Raw genomic sequence first — 15,698 nt, forward strand, 5'->3', positions numbered from 1 at the left:
CTGACAATTGCTACAAGTCCCAAGAAGAAACGTTCTGCAATGCAGTCAAACTTGATGATGTTGAGCTTTGGCATCAACGACTGGGACATGTCAACTTCAAGAATCTTCAAAAGTTGATCACACATGATGCAGTTCGAGGCCTTCCTAATCTGAATTTCAAGAAAGATGTTGTGTGTCAACCTTGCCAGAAGGGGAAGCAACACAAGACAGCTCATCCAATGTCGTCAACATGTTGTACCTCAAAATGTTTCGAACTCCTGCATATGGACCTAATGGGACCCATTGAAGTCGAAAGCTTAGGAGGTAAATGGTATGTACTTGTGTGCTGCTGATGATTTTTCAAGATACACTTGGGTTGAATTCTTGAAAACAAAATCTGAAACCTTTCCTCATTTCAAGAAACTATATAAAAGGTTTAGAGTTCAATATGGCCAGTATGTTGGGAGAATTAGGACTGACCATGGCAAAGAATTTGAGAACTCTCTTTTTGATGTTTTCTGCACTAACAATGGAATTTTCCATGAGTTCTCTGCACCCAAAACTCCTCAGCAAAATGGTGTTGCCGAAAGAAAGAATAGAACCATTCAGGAAATGGTGAGAGCTATGTTGCAAGCAAAAGGCCTCTCCAAACGACTATGGGCTGAGGCTGTGAGTATAGCATGTCACATCATCAATAGGGTGTACATGAGACCAGGTACTATGTTAACTCCGTATGAGATCCTTAAAGGTAAGAAGCCCAATCTCAAGTACTTTCATGTTTTTAGATGTGTCTGTTACATCTTGAATGACCGTGATCACCTCAACAAGTTTGATTCCAAAAGTGACAAAGGTCTCTTCCTTGGATATTCTGTGAATAGTCATGCTTTTCGTGTATATAACCTGAGAACAAAGACTATTCAAGAGACTTTTAATGTTGTGTTTGATGACTCTCTTAGTCTCATTGATAGAACAGAGGATGAAGATGTTACTGAGCTACTCGAGGAGCCCAACAACATAAGTCATGCTTCTGACCACCACAGAAGTGGCAATGATGGTACAACATCTGTACCAACATCTGATGTTACTTCATCCGGGTCAACATCAGAAGGAGAAGCTGGTAACTACGTGTCAGACTCTGAAGAAGAGTTGGAAGCTCAATTTCTTCATGATTCCATCAGACGAGATCCCCCAAGTCATGTGAGAAGAGATCATCCAAGTTCTCAAATCATCGGAGATGTGGGTGAGAAAGTTGTCACTCGACAGAAGAAGGAAGTCAAATACAAAGAGCTGGTAAGAATTGCATGTATGATTTCTGTGTGTGAGCTTGCTGAGTTTGAATGTTATCTGTCACTTGTTGAACCTAAGAATGTTGCTGATGCTCTTAAAGATGTTATGTGGGTCAATGCTATGCATGAAGAACTTAATCAGTTTATTAGAAATGATGTGTGGGATCTTGTCCCTAGACCACATAACAAGAACGTTATTGGTACTAAGTGGATTTTCAAGAATAAAACTGATGAGTCTGGTAACATTGTTAGAAACAAAGCTAGATTGGTAGCACAGGGGTACACTCAAGTGGAAAGGATTGATTTTGATGAAACTTTTGCTCCTGTTGCTAGAATTGAGTCAATTAGGCTGTTGTTTGCCATTGCTTGTCAGTTTGGGATCTCCTTGTTACAAATGGATATTAAGAGTGCCTTTCTAAATGGTGTCTTATCTGAGGAAGCCTATGTTGAACAGCCTAAAGGGTTTGAAAACACTAGTAAGCCTGATCATGTGTTTAAACTTAAAAATGCTTTGTATGGCTTAAAACAAGCACCACGTGCGTGGTATGAAAGGTTGACTGTGTTTCTCCTTGATTATGGTTTTTCTCGTGGCCAAGTTGATAAAACTTTGTTCATCAAAAGGCATGCTAGTAACACTATCATTGCACAGATTTATGTTGATGACATTGTGTTTGGTGCTACTAATGATAAGCTTGTGAATGATTTTGTTCAGGCCATGTCTACCACATTCGAAATGAGTATGGTGGGGCAATTGAATTTTTTTCTAGGTTTACAACTAACACAAACTCCTGAAGGCATTTTCTTCTCTCAAAGCAAGTACTCAAAAAGTCTTGTTCAAAGATTTGGCCTCGAGTCTGCTAAACACATGAGAACTCCCATGGGTTCCACTGACAGATTATGCAAGGACGATGTTGGACGTGATGTTGATCCAACATTATACAGAGGAATGATTGGCAGTTTGATTTATCTAACTGCAAGTAGACCTGATATTCTGTACAGTGTAGGAGTGTGTGCTAGGTACCAAGCTCAGCCAAAGGAGTCACATTTGAAGGCTGTTAAACGCATCATACGCTATGTTGCTGGAACCTCTGAACTTGGAATGTACTATTCCAAAGACACTAACTCTAACATTGTCGGATTTAGTGATGCTGATTGGGCAGGTGATGCTGATGACAGAAAAAGTACAAGTAGAGGATGTTATCTTTTGGGAAACAATGTTGTGTCCTGGTCAAGCAAAAACAAAATTGTGTTTCTCTTTCTACTGCTGAAGCCGAATACATTGCTGCTGGTAGTTGTTGTGCTCAACTTCTTTGGCTCAGACAGATGTTGGACGACTATGGTATGGAAAGTACATCTTGACTGTTATGTGTGACAACACTAGTGCTATAGAGATTTCTAAGAATCCTGGTCAACACTCTCGCACAAAGCACATTGATATTCGTCATCATTTTATAAGAGATCTTGTTGAGAAAAAACTCATTGTGTTGGAATACATTCCTACTGAAAAACAGCTTGCTGATATTTTTACCAAGGCTTTAGATTTTGAGAGATTCTCCCATCTTAGGAAGTCTCTCGGTTTGTGCTGCATTTAAGTGTTCTTGCATGTGTGGTGTTAGGACTTAGGTTGTCTTTGTTGGATCCTAACATCTGTTTTTGTTCCTTGTGTTTGTTTTTTCTTTTGTTTAGGCATATGCATGTTGGAGCTTGTGTTATTGACAGTGCAGTGTCCATGTTGGTTGTTTTGATGTTGTTCGTTCTAACCGGTTTATGCTGTGTTCTTTTAGCAGATGTTGATTAAAAAAAAATTGATGTTATAAGACCGGTAGCACAAGAGTGAGGCTTAATGGTCATAAAACATCTGAAAATAAATGAGATCATCCCTTCTCTCATCTAAGTACTAGGGGCACGGCGTTCGCTGCGACGATGCACTCAGGGAAAATGGATGTTGAGCTTTAAGATCTCAATGTGTTTTGATTAAAAGTATCTTCCTCTGCTGAAAGAATCATAGTCTGTTGTTCCGGATGTTGGATAACATTGACTTCTAATGTTGGACTAACATTTGAAGTAACATTGACTCTACTGTTTTGTTTCAATAGGCATATCTCTTCTCTTTTCTGGTTCTCTCTCTTTTTATTTTTCCTTGGTGATCTTATCAGTTTTTTTGTGTTTCTAGGGTTTGTTCTTCTGATGCTTGATCCGCCTCTCCTTGTCTCTTGTGATATGATTTTCGAATTTTGATTTGTTTTTGTGAGGGAGATTTTTATGGGATTTGATTTTATCTCAAGGCTTAGTGGTTGATGTTGGTTGGGGTCTTCTCGTTTGTATTTAAGGGGGTGTTCTGATTCTTCATTATTACCTTTCACTTCACAAACCCTTCTATCGAGATTTGTGCAGTGTCTCCTCTTGAAGCCCAAAAGTCATGGACAAAAACACTGATCTTTCTTCTCTCATCAAGAGTCTGATCCAACACTTCGGATCACCGGAAAGCGCAGCCAAACATCTCTCTGCTCTCCCTCAGATGGCCGAATCAACCGACAAACCCTCGTCTTCTCAAACACCGGCGGAAGTCCCAGGAGAAACCTTTCCTCCGGCTCCTTCTCCAAAAGGTTCTCCGAAGAGAAGCACCACGGAGTCGTCTGTTGGGACTGATGTTGCTCCTGTCTCGCTGCAAATGGTGGAAACTCCCATCAATTCTGAGCCGATCTCCACTGTTCCTCCTCTTGAGATCTTCCATTCAAAAATGGCGCCTTGTCCTGGTTCCTCTGTTAAGGTTGATGAAGAACTCACGAAGGGTAAATCTCCTTTGCAAAACCCTACTGTTCAAGCGTTTTCAAAAAAATCCACAGGACATCCAGCTTTTGGTGTTACTCAACATCAAACTCCTCTTACCACTCCAAGCGAATAGTCAATTCCGTCTTCAAAAGAGGAATCAGCGCATGCTTCTCATGATACCTCTTTGGAGAGAATTGGGGAAATTGCCAAAGAGGCCCTGCTTGATCTTGCCTCACAACCTGGCTCAGATGTTGATAAAGCTTCTGTTGTTGCTGAAGAAGAATGTGCTGCTGGTGATAAATTCACATCCATGGATGTTGATGACCCTGAAAAGATTCCTGATGTTGATCCAGAAGAAAGCACAGATGTTATTGATGTTGACACCTTTGTCCCTGACAAGAAAAGCCAGAAACGTAAAGCTGGGGTGGCCTCTCTCAGGCGTTCCTCAAGGTCAAAATCCACATGGGTGATCCCATCTATTCTCAATCTTCCTAGCTGAGAAGACAGTGATGTTGGTCCAACATCACAGCCTCCACATCTCAAGCCAAAGGTTGAACATTCTCTCACCTCAAAGAGCGGAAAGGTATCTTCTGCCTCTCACACTACCTCCCCTCGCATCAGCTGCTCTGGAAGCTCCTCTGAATCAGAGGTTGAGGTTAGTAAGTCATACTCCACTCGTTTTTACACTCGTGAAGCAAAGAATGCTCTCAAAGTGTTGGCTGCTAGGAAGTTTCATAATGATAGACGTGCGGATGAGGATTTCTTTTCAAAGTATAAGCTTGATATCCTTTTGCAAGATAGGAGTATGTGGGGTACGATTGTCAATGTTTTTCCCTATGATGCTGAGATTGTTAGAGAGTTCTATGTTAATCTGATGGCAGAGGCTTTTGACCCAAAATCTGTTAAGTATGGGAAAGTGTTTGTTAGGGGTAAGGTCTTTGATTTCTCCCCATCTGCCATTAACAAAGCATGCTACACTGCGAATACTAACACTGATGATGTTGAGGTTGATGATGATGAGATGACTAGGGAGTTGACTGGAGGGAAACTTAAGGCATGGACCTCGAAGTTTGCTGCATCCACTTTGTCTTGGAAATATTCTGTACTTCACAAGATTGCAGTTTACAACTGGCTTCCAAGCAAAAACACTACTGCTATAACCAAGGAACAAGCTGAATTTATCTTTAAAGTTGGTAAGCCATTGGCTTTCACCTTTGGTGAGCAAGTGTTTGCTAACATCTCTCGTGCAGCCTTTAAGTCCACAGGTGGAAGTATGCTTCCTTTTCCAAGCCTCATCTACAATCTCTTGGTTAAGCAAGAACTCCAGGAGAGAGAGGAAGTTGTGCTTGTTGAAGAGAAGAATCTGCTTGAGTTTTTAAAAACCCTCCTCACTCCTGATCGTGTCAAAGATCTCCCCTACAAACCTCCACGTGTTGGTCCTCCTTTGTCTCCTCAGTCTGATGATGATGCTGACTCTACTGAAGCTGAGATCGACAAGTATGGTGAAGATGAAAATGTTGATCGTGCGACTGCTCCTGATGTTGCACTTGATGTTTCCAATATCATTTCTGTCAAAGCCAATCTCACTAAAGAAACATCCACATCTCGTAAAGGCAAGGAACCAGCTGGAGATTCTGAAGTTGAGATTGATCTTGACGTTGCAGAGCTCATCAAGTCCAGAGAGGATCTTCTCAAGCTCAAAAGACAAGTGCAGTTGATGGTGGATCCGACGATCAAGATGGGACAGGACATGCTTGCATGGGTCGACTGTTGTGAACAAGTCTTCGCCAAACTCCTACCTTTTCCTTCTTCAAAAAAAAAGGGGGAGTAGTTGATTTTGTTGGCAGTGTTTGTTCCAAAACAATGTTATTGTTTCTTTGGTGATGTGTTTGATGCGTGGACATTGTGAATTTTTGTGGTGCATGAGCACCTGTTTTTTTTTTTGGTAACATAGTTTATGTTATCTTGGTTTTTGATTTTCTGTTGGTTCAACATTTATCATGTTTTTGATATACCTTCGTATATTGTGTTGGGCAGGTCAAATGAAGGTCTTGGCCTTCGGCCGACCTTCATTTTGATCAAATAAAGCAAAGCTTCATTTGATCAACTTGTTTGTGTAAGGTTTCATCTTCGTTTTTGATCAATGTTGATCGAGAGGTTAAATGCTCTGAATGCTGTTGTTTGTTTTCCTTTCTTCTGTTTTACAGGTTCTTTTGTTTCTCAATTCAGGAGGAGTTCTTTACTTTCTCTTGGTTGTTCCAAACCGATTGTTGGGTCAACATTCAGTTTGTGCTTCTTAAGGTTGTACCTCTTGTTTGTTTCAGGGGGAGTGTTGTTACGACATCTCCTCTGGACTGATTTTGAGGTTCACCTCTTGTTTGATTAAGGGGGAGTTTCTAACTCTTTCTTGATCTGAAAACCTGTAACATAGAATTCTTTTCTGTATATAGTTTTTTCTTTGTTTGTGTTTTTGTTGCAGGAAGGAAAAGATTAAGGGGGAGATTGTTAGAGTCAATGTTGACTCCGATAATGTTGGGACCAATGTTGATAACATACGTGTTTTCAATGTTGGGTGGAATGTTGATAACATTCATGGTGTCAACATTTCTGGGTTTTCAACCAACATTTCGGAGTCTGCCTTGACTCCATACTTTGACTCTTCATTGGTAATTGTATATATTTAATCTTTACCTTCCTTTCACGTTTTCTTATTCTTTGGTTGTGGAATAAAGGTTTTATGTTTGTTGACCACGTTTCTAATAAGTGGATAGGCGGTTTTGCATGGTTCAAAGTAGTGGGAAGGTTGTTGCTATTTTTCAGGAACCATGATCTCGTAGCCAACATCCCAAGGCTGGTCGACTAGCAGTTATTGAAGACGGATTGCAGCAGTTATAGGAAGGTTCTGGAAGTGGGAAGTGGATGAAACCAACCACGACATGAAGGCCTATAAATGCAGCAAGAAGCTTCAATCATCCTCACGTTTTGAAAGTGCATTATCTGCGACTTAACATTCACTCACAGCCAATTCGTCATTTTCCTGCTGCAAACGTGTCACCGGTTCTTCAAGGATTGCTTTGACGAAGTAGACTTTGGCAGCCAATCTGTAAAGTCTATCTTTGTATCGACGGGATGTCGAGGGCAAGAGTTTAAGTGCAAGGCCATTGGAGCATAGCATGTTGTTTGCTTTGTCCGATTAACTTTTTTTATTCGGCTGTTTTTGGGTTCTGTGTTGTATCAACATTGTAGTACTGAAAGTAGATAGGTTGGTTTATCTTAGGCAGATATTCTGTAAAGATAGATCTCCAAGAAGATCCAAATCTGTACTTTGTATTGTTGATTCAACATAGTGAATTTAGCCTTGAGGCACTCACGGGTTATTTATAATCCGTGAAAAAAGTATTCCTGTGTGTTATTACTTTCCGCTGCATGTTGGTTATAATGTTATTAACATTCTGTTCATAACATTGCATCCAACATTACTCTTTTCTTTACACAGTTTTACTTTGTTGGTAATTTGGGGCACTAAATTCTTTCAGTAGGAGAGGGTTGTTGCATCTCATTATTCACCCCATGAACAACTACATTTTAAACAAATTAGATTAAAATCTCATTAATCACCCATGAACAACTACATTTTAAACATATTAGATTCAAAGAAAATACGTTAGAGAGAAAAATGAGAGAAAGAGAAATGAGTGTCTCAAAATCCTTGTAAAATTTACACAATTATTTGAAAAGAGGAGTTGAAGTGCAAATAGGACGACCGTTTCTTGTTTCTTGGTTCATAAAGAATGTATGCAACTAAATTTACCATGCAAAATTCTTTTTTTTTTTCGAGAATTCTTTACCACACAACCACTGCACTCGATCGTAAGCATGGTGGACACAATAGTAGTATAATGGCATGAAATAGGAAAATTGTTGACGTTAGGTCACAAGAGAGTATATTTGCATGTTTAAGAACATATTTAGAAGCAAAATAACTATAAAAATATATTGATGATCGTAGGGTATAGAAACTAGGATTTTCTTTGCCATGACAAGCCACAGTGTTCATGTTTCATGGCCACAAAACATGCACACGGTCGTTTCCCATTGTGTATTGGTCGTCGTGTCCTATACAGAGAATGTTGTAGAAGCTTGTTCAATCATTTTATTGATAATTTCTTGGCTTCTTTGTGAATCTCAGATGTCGTGGACGCGTGTACTGATACATCACAATGATCATTGAGAACGATCGACGTAAGTAAAGGGGGATTCACTTTTTGTCTTCATCGATGCGATCAACCAAAAACAGTGCTAATCACGTGGAACTGATTGGAGAGAGCTTGAGCGGTCGAAAAGGGGCCGATTACAAGATATGGTTTGGGCGACAACAAAGTAAAAGTTCTATTGTGGAATGATATCGAGTTAGTTCGATGGTTACTAGAACAAAAATATGATCTGGAGGTTTATGTTGAGAATAATGTCTCATACACCTCCGAGGTTAAAGTGAGTGGTAGTAGCTCCCAAGTAGAGCACAACCACATGTCGTCCAAACATGAGCAATATAAGGGACATGAGTAAGACAACGGTGATGAGGAACATAACGAAGATGAGGAAAATAAAGAGGCATCATCGTCTGAAGAGGAAGATTGTCGTAAGGCATTGCATGATTCACTATTTACGAACTTTCTTGCTTGGGTAGTCGTCCGACAGCCGACACAAATGGATAAGATTTGGGGTAATTGGAACTTCTCATCGAACCATCATTCCAAAAGCGAGCCCAATCATATGCGTGCAATGCACAATTGGGTCATTTCATTGCCCGAACGTGACAGTGCGGGGCCTTTAGGTTGGATCAAGCATCCTCCACTGGTACGTGGGCAACTCGCAGTTGGGGCCTTATTTCAATCAAAGGGATTAGATTTATTTTCTACAAGATTCAAGATTCAAGCTATTCATTCACGATTCTTTCTAGGTTTTATTTATTTCGGTCTTTTCTATTGCTTTCTTTTTAATTATGCCTTTTATTTATTTATTTATTTATTTATATATGGTTAGTTTCATTTATGATTCTAGGGTTTGTATGTAGTTGATTTAATTTGTGTGTTTGATTTATTGATATCAATTTGCCTTCCATCTTGTGATTCATGATTCCTAATGCTTGATTTCTTGTGAACTACCTAATCAATAATTTACGAAGATGAGGAACATAACGAAGATGAGGAAAATAAAGAGGCATCATCGTCTGAAGAGGAAGATTGTCGTAAGGCATTGCATGATTCACTATTTACGAACTTTCTTGCTTGGGTAGTCGTCCGACAGCCGACACAAATGGATAAGATTTGGGGTAATTGGAACTTCTCATCGAACCATCATTCCAAAAGCGAGCCCAATCATATGCGTGTAATGCACAATTGGGTCATTTCATTGCCCGAACGTGACAGTGCGGGGCCTTTAGGTTGGATCAAGCATCCTCCACTGGTACGTGGGCAACTCGCAGTTGGGGCCTTATTTCAATCAAAGGGATTAGATTTATTTTCTACAAGATTCAAGATTCAAGCTATTCATTCACGATTCTTTCTAGGTTTTATTTATTTCGGTCTTTTCTATTGCTTTCTTTTTAATTATGCCTTTTATTTATTTATTTATTTATATATGGTTAGTTTCATTTATGATTCTAGGGTTTGTATGTAGTTGATTTAATTTGTGTGTTTGATTTATTGATATCAATTTGCCTTCCATCTTGTGATTCATGATTCCTAATGCTTGATTTCTTGTGAACTACCTAATCAATAATTTGCATGTCTAGTTGTTCAATTTGAGACTTAATTGTGATAATTGTTCAGCCGATTCAGGAATGCATCATATAGTTTTACCTTGAGATTTGAATGCGATAGGTTGGCATCTAAATCAATAACACAGAGAATAAAAAATGGTCCTAGATAAAATTTCTTATGCACACGATGCTGGCCATGACTGTGCACACAATGGTTTGATCGTATAATGCGATCGTATGTAGCCATCATGTGCATAATTTAGGGCAGGATGATTGTCAACACGATCGACATGCCATCGTGTGCACATCAAAACACATATTTTCCTCGTTTCATCATAAATTTTTCCTATTTCATTCCATCATGCACACAAGACATTCTTATAGAACACATAAGACATAAGAAGTTAAAATATTAAGATACATAAGACATAACAAGTTCAAATCGTTCTCAAAGCCTGTGACAACCTTCAACTACTAACCAATAAATCCTAGTTGCTATACATTTCTTATAGGCAGTAATGCACTTGTCATCAATTGATACATCATGATGTTGGGCTACTGCATTGATGAGACAATTAATCGACATACATAAGGGCGTAGGGGTCACAATTAGTTCGATCATGTTGTGTATGTAGTGACACAACGGCCCGCAAGTGTAAGCACCCCAAGGAAATCGTTCCCAATGGTAGAAATTCTCAATTAATGTCCATGCCCATGTCTAGATTGCCATGTTATCTCAGGATAGGAGAAAGAGATAGTAAACCAACAAATTAGCCACCTTACAATAGTCTTTGATGTCATCTCCCAACTATCGATCGTTGTACATCCTGCGCATTTCACTAACCAAGGTTTATTGAATATTTTGTGGAAAAGACTGGTAAGCTTCAGGAGATGTTTGCCTTGAGGATCAAAATCTGAGCTTCCAAAGTTGAGCCCAGTGATGCACGCATAATCCCGTGCAATCTAGAACCACAACTCATCCGAGGGTATGATATCACCCTTCAATTGGTGAGCTATAAGATGATTGTGGGGACCGTTCGAACTTTCTTTTCTCTAGTGTTTAATCAAACTACCAATATAACCCACTGTAAATGCATCATACACTTGCTTATACCGTCTCAAATTGTTGGTAAGGTGCCAAAATATCGAAGTTATCTCATTAAATATGACCTTACTGGTAAAGCACAAAACCAACACCTAAACTAAACACGAACACATAGGGTAGAAATTAAGCTGTTGCTCAAGAGCTCTTCGATACAGATTCAAACTTCAAGAAACTCCAAGAACACTAAGAAAATGGTAGTTGCTTCTATTAAAAATTGTCCCTCCTCCAAAGAGGAATACATGAAGTATTTATAGAGGTTCTAAGGGCAAAGGGTACAAGAGACTTTTTACATTTCTCATGTACTCTGCATGTACTGATAACGGCGGCGGTCACTATCTACAAGGCTACTTGATTCTAACTAACTTACAGCTTTATGGCCGAAGTGTTGCAAGTTAATGCTATGCTGGCAGAAGTCTCGGACGTCTGCGCATGAAGGGTTGTATACTGAAAGCAAGACTTTATGCTTGTATACATTGATTCCTTAGTTCACTATGATTCTTCTATATGAAATATTGTTATTGCATAATCCTATTATAGTCCAATTTATCTCATACTATAGATTATACGGAATATGAAGTATGTCAATGATCTTGTAACCGAGCCAGTTATCACTCCAGAAGTAAATGGAGGATCCTGAGCCAATATAACAAAGGTGTCCTCGATCAAAGACGCGATAGAGGGACGGGAGCCAAGCCAAAAAGTAGAAGAGAACAAAGGAGACTGAAGCCTAAAACAATGATCCAGATATCTCTGACGAAAAAGACTGAAACCCAAATAGTCCTGAGTGATAATGTGCCAACCCAAGCGGAGCATGAAGCTACGATTGACATGCGAGAAAGATTTAATATTCAGTCCCCCCTGAGACTTGGGCGCACAAACCCGATTCCAAGAAATCGAAGAAGACTGTTTGGAAGTAGTGTTGCCTGTCCAAATAAAGGAACGACAAGTCTTGTCCAGATCATGGAGTAACTTCTCAGGCTATTTGTAAACTAACATGTTGTGAACCGCTGCACTGTGAATGACAGAGAAAACCAAACAAATCTGTCCCACCATAGAAAGCTACATACCTTGCCACTTTGGAAAATGAGCAAGGATCCGGTCATGGAAGACCGTCAACTGTGCCGAAGAAGTCCGACCAGCAAAAAGAGGGACCCCCAGATAGATAAAAGGAAGCAAGCCCATGGAGAACCCCCAAAGTGCGCTGCAACCGCCGCCGCTGCTGTAAAGGAACGCCCTTGCCAAAATACACCGTGGACTTGGCCTTATTGCAATGCTGCCCAGAGACAGAAGCATAGATCTGGAGAATAGAATCAATCATAACACAACTTTTATAGTCTGCCTTACATAAGAGGATAACATCATCCGCATAGAGGAGGTGGGAGGGGAACGATTAAGACCGGGACATCCTCATCCCCATCCTGGAAATGAAACCCCTGTCCACAGCTTCAAGAAGAAGGTGACTAAGGACCTCTTCAGCTAAACCAAACAAGATCGGGGAGAGTGGATCACCCTGCGGCACTCCTTGAGAACAGCCAAAAACCCGTACTGTTCTCCATTTAGAAGAACAGAAATGCACACCGAAGTAAAAATCTCATAAATCCACTGGCAAAAAATAGGCGGAAAATTGAAGCATTCCAGCACTTTTTCCATAAAATCCCAGCTAAGAGTGTCAAACGCCTTTATAATATCAACCTTCAGGAACGCTCCATGCAGTTTACCCCCTCAAAGGCAAGCAAAATACACTCTTGTATGGAGCGACCAGAAATAAACCCAAATTAATTGTTTGAGATAATTTCAGAGGCAACCATATTCAGCCGAGAAGCAAGAACTCTAGTGATGATCTTGAAAAAGAAATTTCCCAAAACAATAAGCCTAAAGTCAGTCACAAGGAAAGCATTTGTCTTCTTGGGCAACAAGCAAAGCAGATTGGAGTTAAGACCATGAGGTAGATAACCATGTGTAAAGAACCTCCTGACCGCCGCAACCAAGTCATCGCCCACAACCTCCCAAGTGCTTTGAAGAAAGCTCCAACCATCCGGCCTAGGGGCGCTATTCATGTCCATATCAAAAACCGTGTCCCGAATAACAATGGCAAAAGGGCACTCAATCAGCATATGAGCATGAGAAGTGGACACCCCAGCAGTGATATAATTAGAAATTTAAGATCGGTCAACCTCCCCAAAGTCCCCCGGCACCGTAACAAGGATTTGTAGAAATCCACAACATGAGCTGCAATCGTTGGGATGTCCTCAGTAACCACCCCGCCAATGTTCAATTTAGTGATGTTGTGACTAGATCTACGCCACTTCACCACAAAGTGGAAAAATCTGGTGTTCTGGTCCTCGTCTTTCAACCAAGAAATCATACTCTGCTGTCGAAGGTGATCCGATTTGCACGAAAGAAGCATGCCAATATCCGCTTAGAGCCGAACCTCCTGGTCAAAAAGGTTCTCCGAGTAACCCTGCGCGTCAATACCCTCCGAAAGAGAGCTCAAATCCTGGTGAAGAGAGGCAAGGGTCGTATTATAATTGCCAAATGAGTCCCTATTCCAAGTCTAAAGGACAGAACGCAAGCGCTTAAGCTTCTTCATGACACGGACCATCGGGCAAAGAATATCCATTGGCTGTGTCCAAGAGGCCCGAACTTCGTCCAAAAAACCATCATGCCTACACCACATACTCAGGAAACGAAACCTCCAGCCAGCACTAGGAGAAGCAGAATCCAGACACCGTAGAAGAATAGGTGAATGATCATATTCCAGCCTAGGAAGAACCAAGACCGAAGAAGAATACCAAAGATCAGAAAAATCCTGAGAGAAGAGAGCTATGTCCAACACCGACTCAATAGGAGCGGGAAAGCTTCTACGGTCAGTCCAAGTGTAATAAGGCCCCGTCGAGTCCGGATGGATGAGATTATAATCCTCAATGAACCCCCACTCGTGACAAGGAGTAGAAGCAGTAACTCTTCTGCTGCGGCGCTCATGAGCCCCTAAAATAGCATTAAAGTCGCCAATCATGAGAAAGCACCCGACAATATACTGACTAACCGAAGACCAAAGAGTACGACGCTGAACATAATCACAATCAGCATGCGTAAACGCAATAATCAAAAGTGAACCCAAAACCCTACATTAAATAATAACAACCTGAGCCGAAGAGAACAACACAACGGGATCAAGAGAGTGATGAGCAAAAACCCAAATGTTGGACCTCCGCCGACCCCTGTCATTCTGATGAATAGGAACGAGACCCAGAGAATGCCAATAAGAAATTCGGATGCTGGAGAATCTGTAATACCCCGATAATTTAGATTTATTTTATAAGTTTAATTAATAGTATTTTTCTTGTATAGCTTATTTTTTTAAATAATTACATGATACATATAGATATGCACCATTAATTTTATCTAGACTATTATTATTATTATTATTATTAGTATTATTTTTTGTTTCCTATTAGAACTAGAACTCTTTAAAAACTAGTATAAATATGGGATCTATTTTCAAACCCTAAAACAGACGGACACACTAATTAATTAGGGTTTTAGAGAGCATAGAGGGCCAGAAACGTGGGGAGTCAGATTTTCGCAGGAAATCAAGTTCTGGCAGTTTCGGGAGAACGGCCATAACTTCCTCCACAGAACTCCGATTCAAGCGAAACAGGCGGCCACGGAAAGCTCTCTCGAAGACGAAGAAGTCGTATTTCTGGGAAAAATACGATTTGAGGACGTTTGAGGCTTCAAACGAAGGCTTGAAGCTGACTGGTCTGTTCAGCTGCGATTTTGACGAATTCTTCTGGTGCGGCGCTATTAAGACCTTCATTCCGGATTTGATTTATTTAGATTCGACTTTAAGGTGAGGGATTATATGCTTGTGGTTATATTCATGTATGTTTTTATATGCTCTTAGTTCATGTTTGATTATACTTGCTCAGCCATGTAGAAATACATGTTCAGAAAATCAGCCATGTTGAAATACATGTTCAGCCATGTAGAAATACATGTTCAGAATATCAGCCATGTTGAAATACATGTTCAGCCATGTAGAAATACATGTTCAGAATATTAGCCATGTTGAAATACATGTTCAGGGGCTCTCAGTTCGCCCATCAGATTATCAGTATATGTGTATGACAATGTGAATTATTTGCATGTTTAAGCGTATGTGAATATTTGCATGGTTTCTCACTGAGTATATTTTCAATATGCTCACCCCTTATCTTCTCAGTTTTGCAGTTATGGAGTTGAGGTGGCCATGGAAGTCGAGAATGACTAGAGATTTAGTATTTCCATTGAACATTTTAGTTGAACTTGTTAAGTTTTAGTTTATTGTTTTATTTTTATTTTAAGTTTATGATACTACTGTAGTTTTGGCAAGTTGACTTTGAAATTAGTTTAAATTTTCTTTATAAATCAAGAAATTTTATTTTCACTATTAGTTCTTCAAAGTTTTTAAATTGAAAAGTTTATGAAAATTGGGGTGTTACAAAATCTGGATTTAGGTTCCAAAATGCCAAGCAGATATGGCTTATAAGAGTCACAGTAATGACGGAGAATGGGCATGGCATTGTTGTTCATGCCTCTAATAATCCAACCAAGCACATTCATGAGTAAACAACAATCTGTCCATCCTCGGGAAGAGGATCCTCATCTTCATCAGCCATGTCTCCCCAATTCTGTGAAGAAACCATAGACATAACTTTGGCTGCCTCAGAAGAGACAAAATCAATAGTGAAGCCAGAGAGAGATTTGCCATTGTCCAGAGCAGTAGAGACTTTATCCAAAAAAATCGAGGGGA

At 40.0% G+C, this 15,698-nt stretch overlaps 1 protein-coding gene across 1 annotated transcript; it reads left to right on the forward strand.

Annotated features, from left to right (window-relative positions):
* Positions 1-3,684: 3,684 nt before the first annotated feature.
* Positions 3,685-5,868, forward strand: LOC130994293 (uncharacterized). The gene is made up of 3 exons (XM_057919339.1): positions 3,685-4,057; positions 4,190-4,503; positions 4,567-5,868. The coding sequence occupies exons 1-3, from the start codon at positions 3,685-3,687 to the stop codon at positions 5,866-5,868; spliced, it is 1,989 nt and encodes a 662-aa protein (XP_057775322.1).
* The last annotated feature ends 9,830 nt before the right edge of the window (positions 5,869-15,698 follow it).

Source organism: Salvia miltiorrhiza, chromosome 7 (genome assembly GCF_028751815.1).
Source record: "Salvia miltiorrhiza cultivar Shanhuang (shh) chromosome 7, IMPLAD_Smil_shh, whole genome shotgun sequence".
NCBI lineage: Eukaryota > Viridiplantae > Streptophyta > Magnoliopsida > Lamiales > Lamiaceae > Salvia > Salvia miltiorrhiza.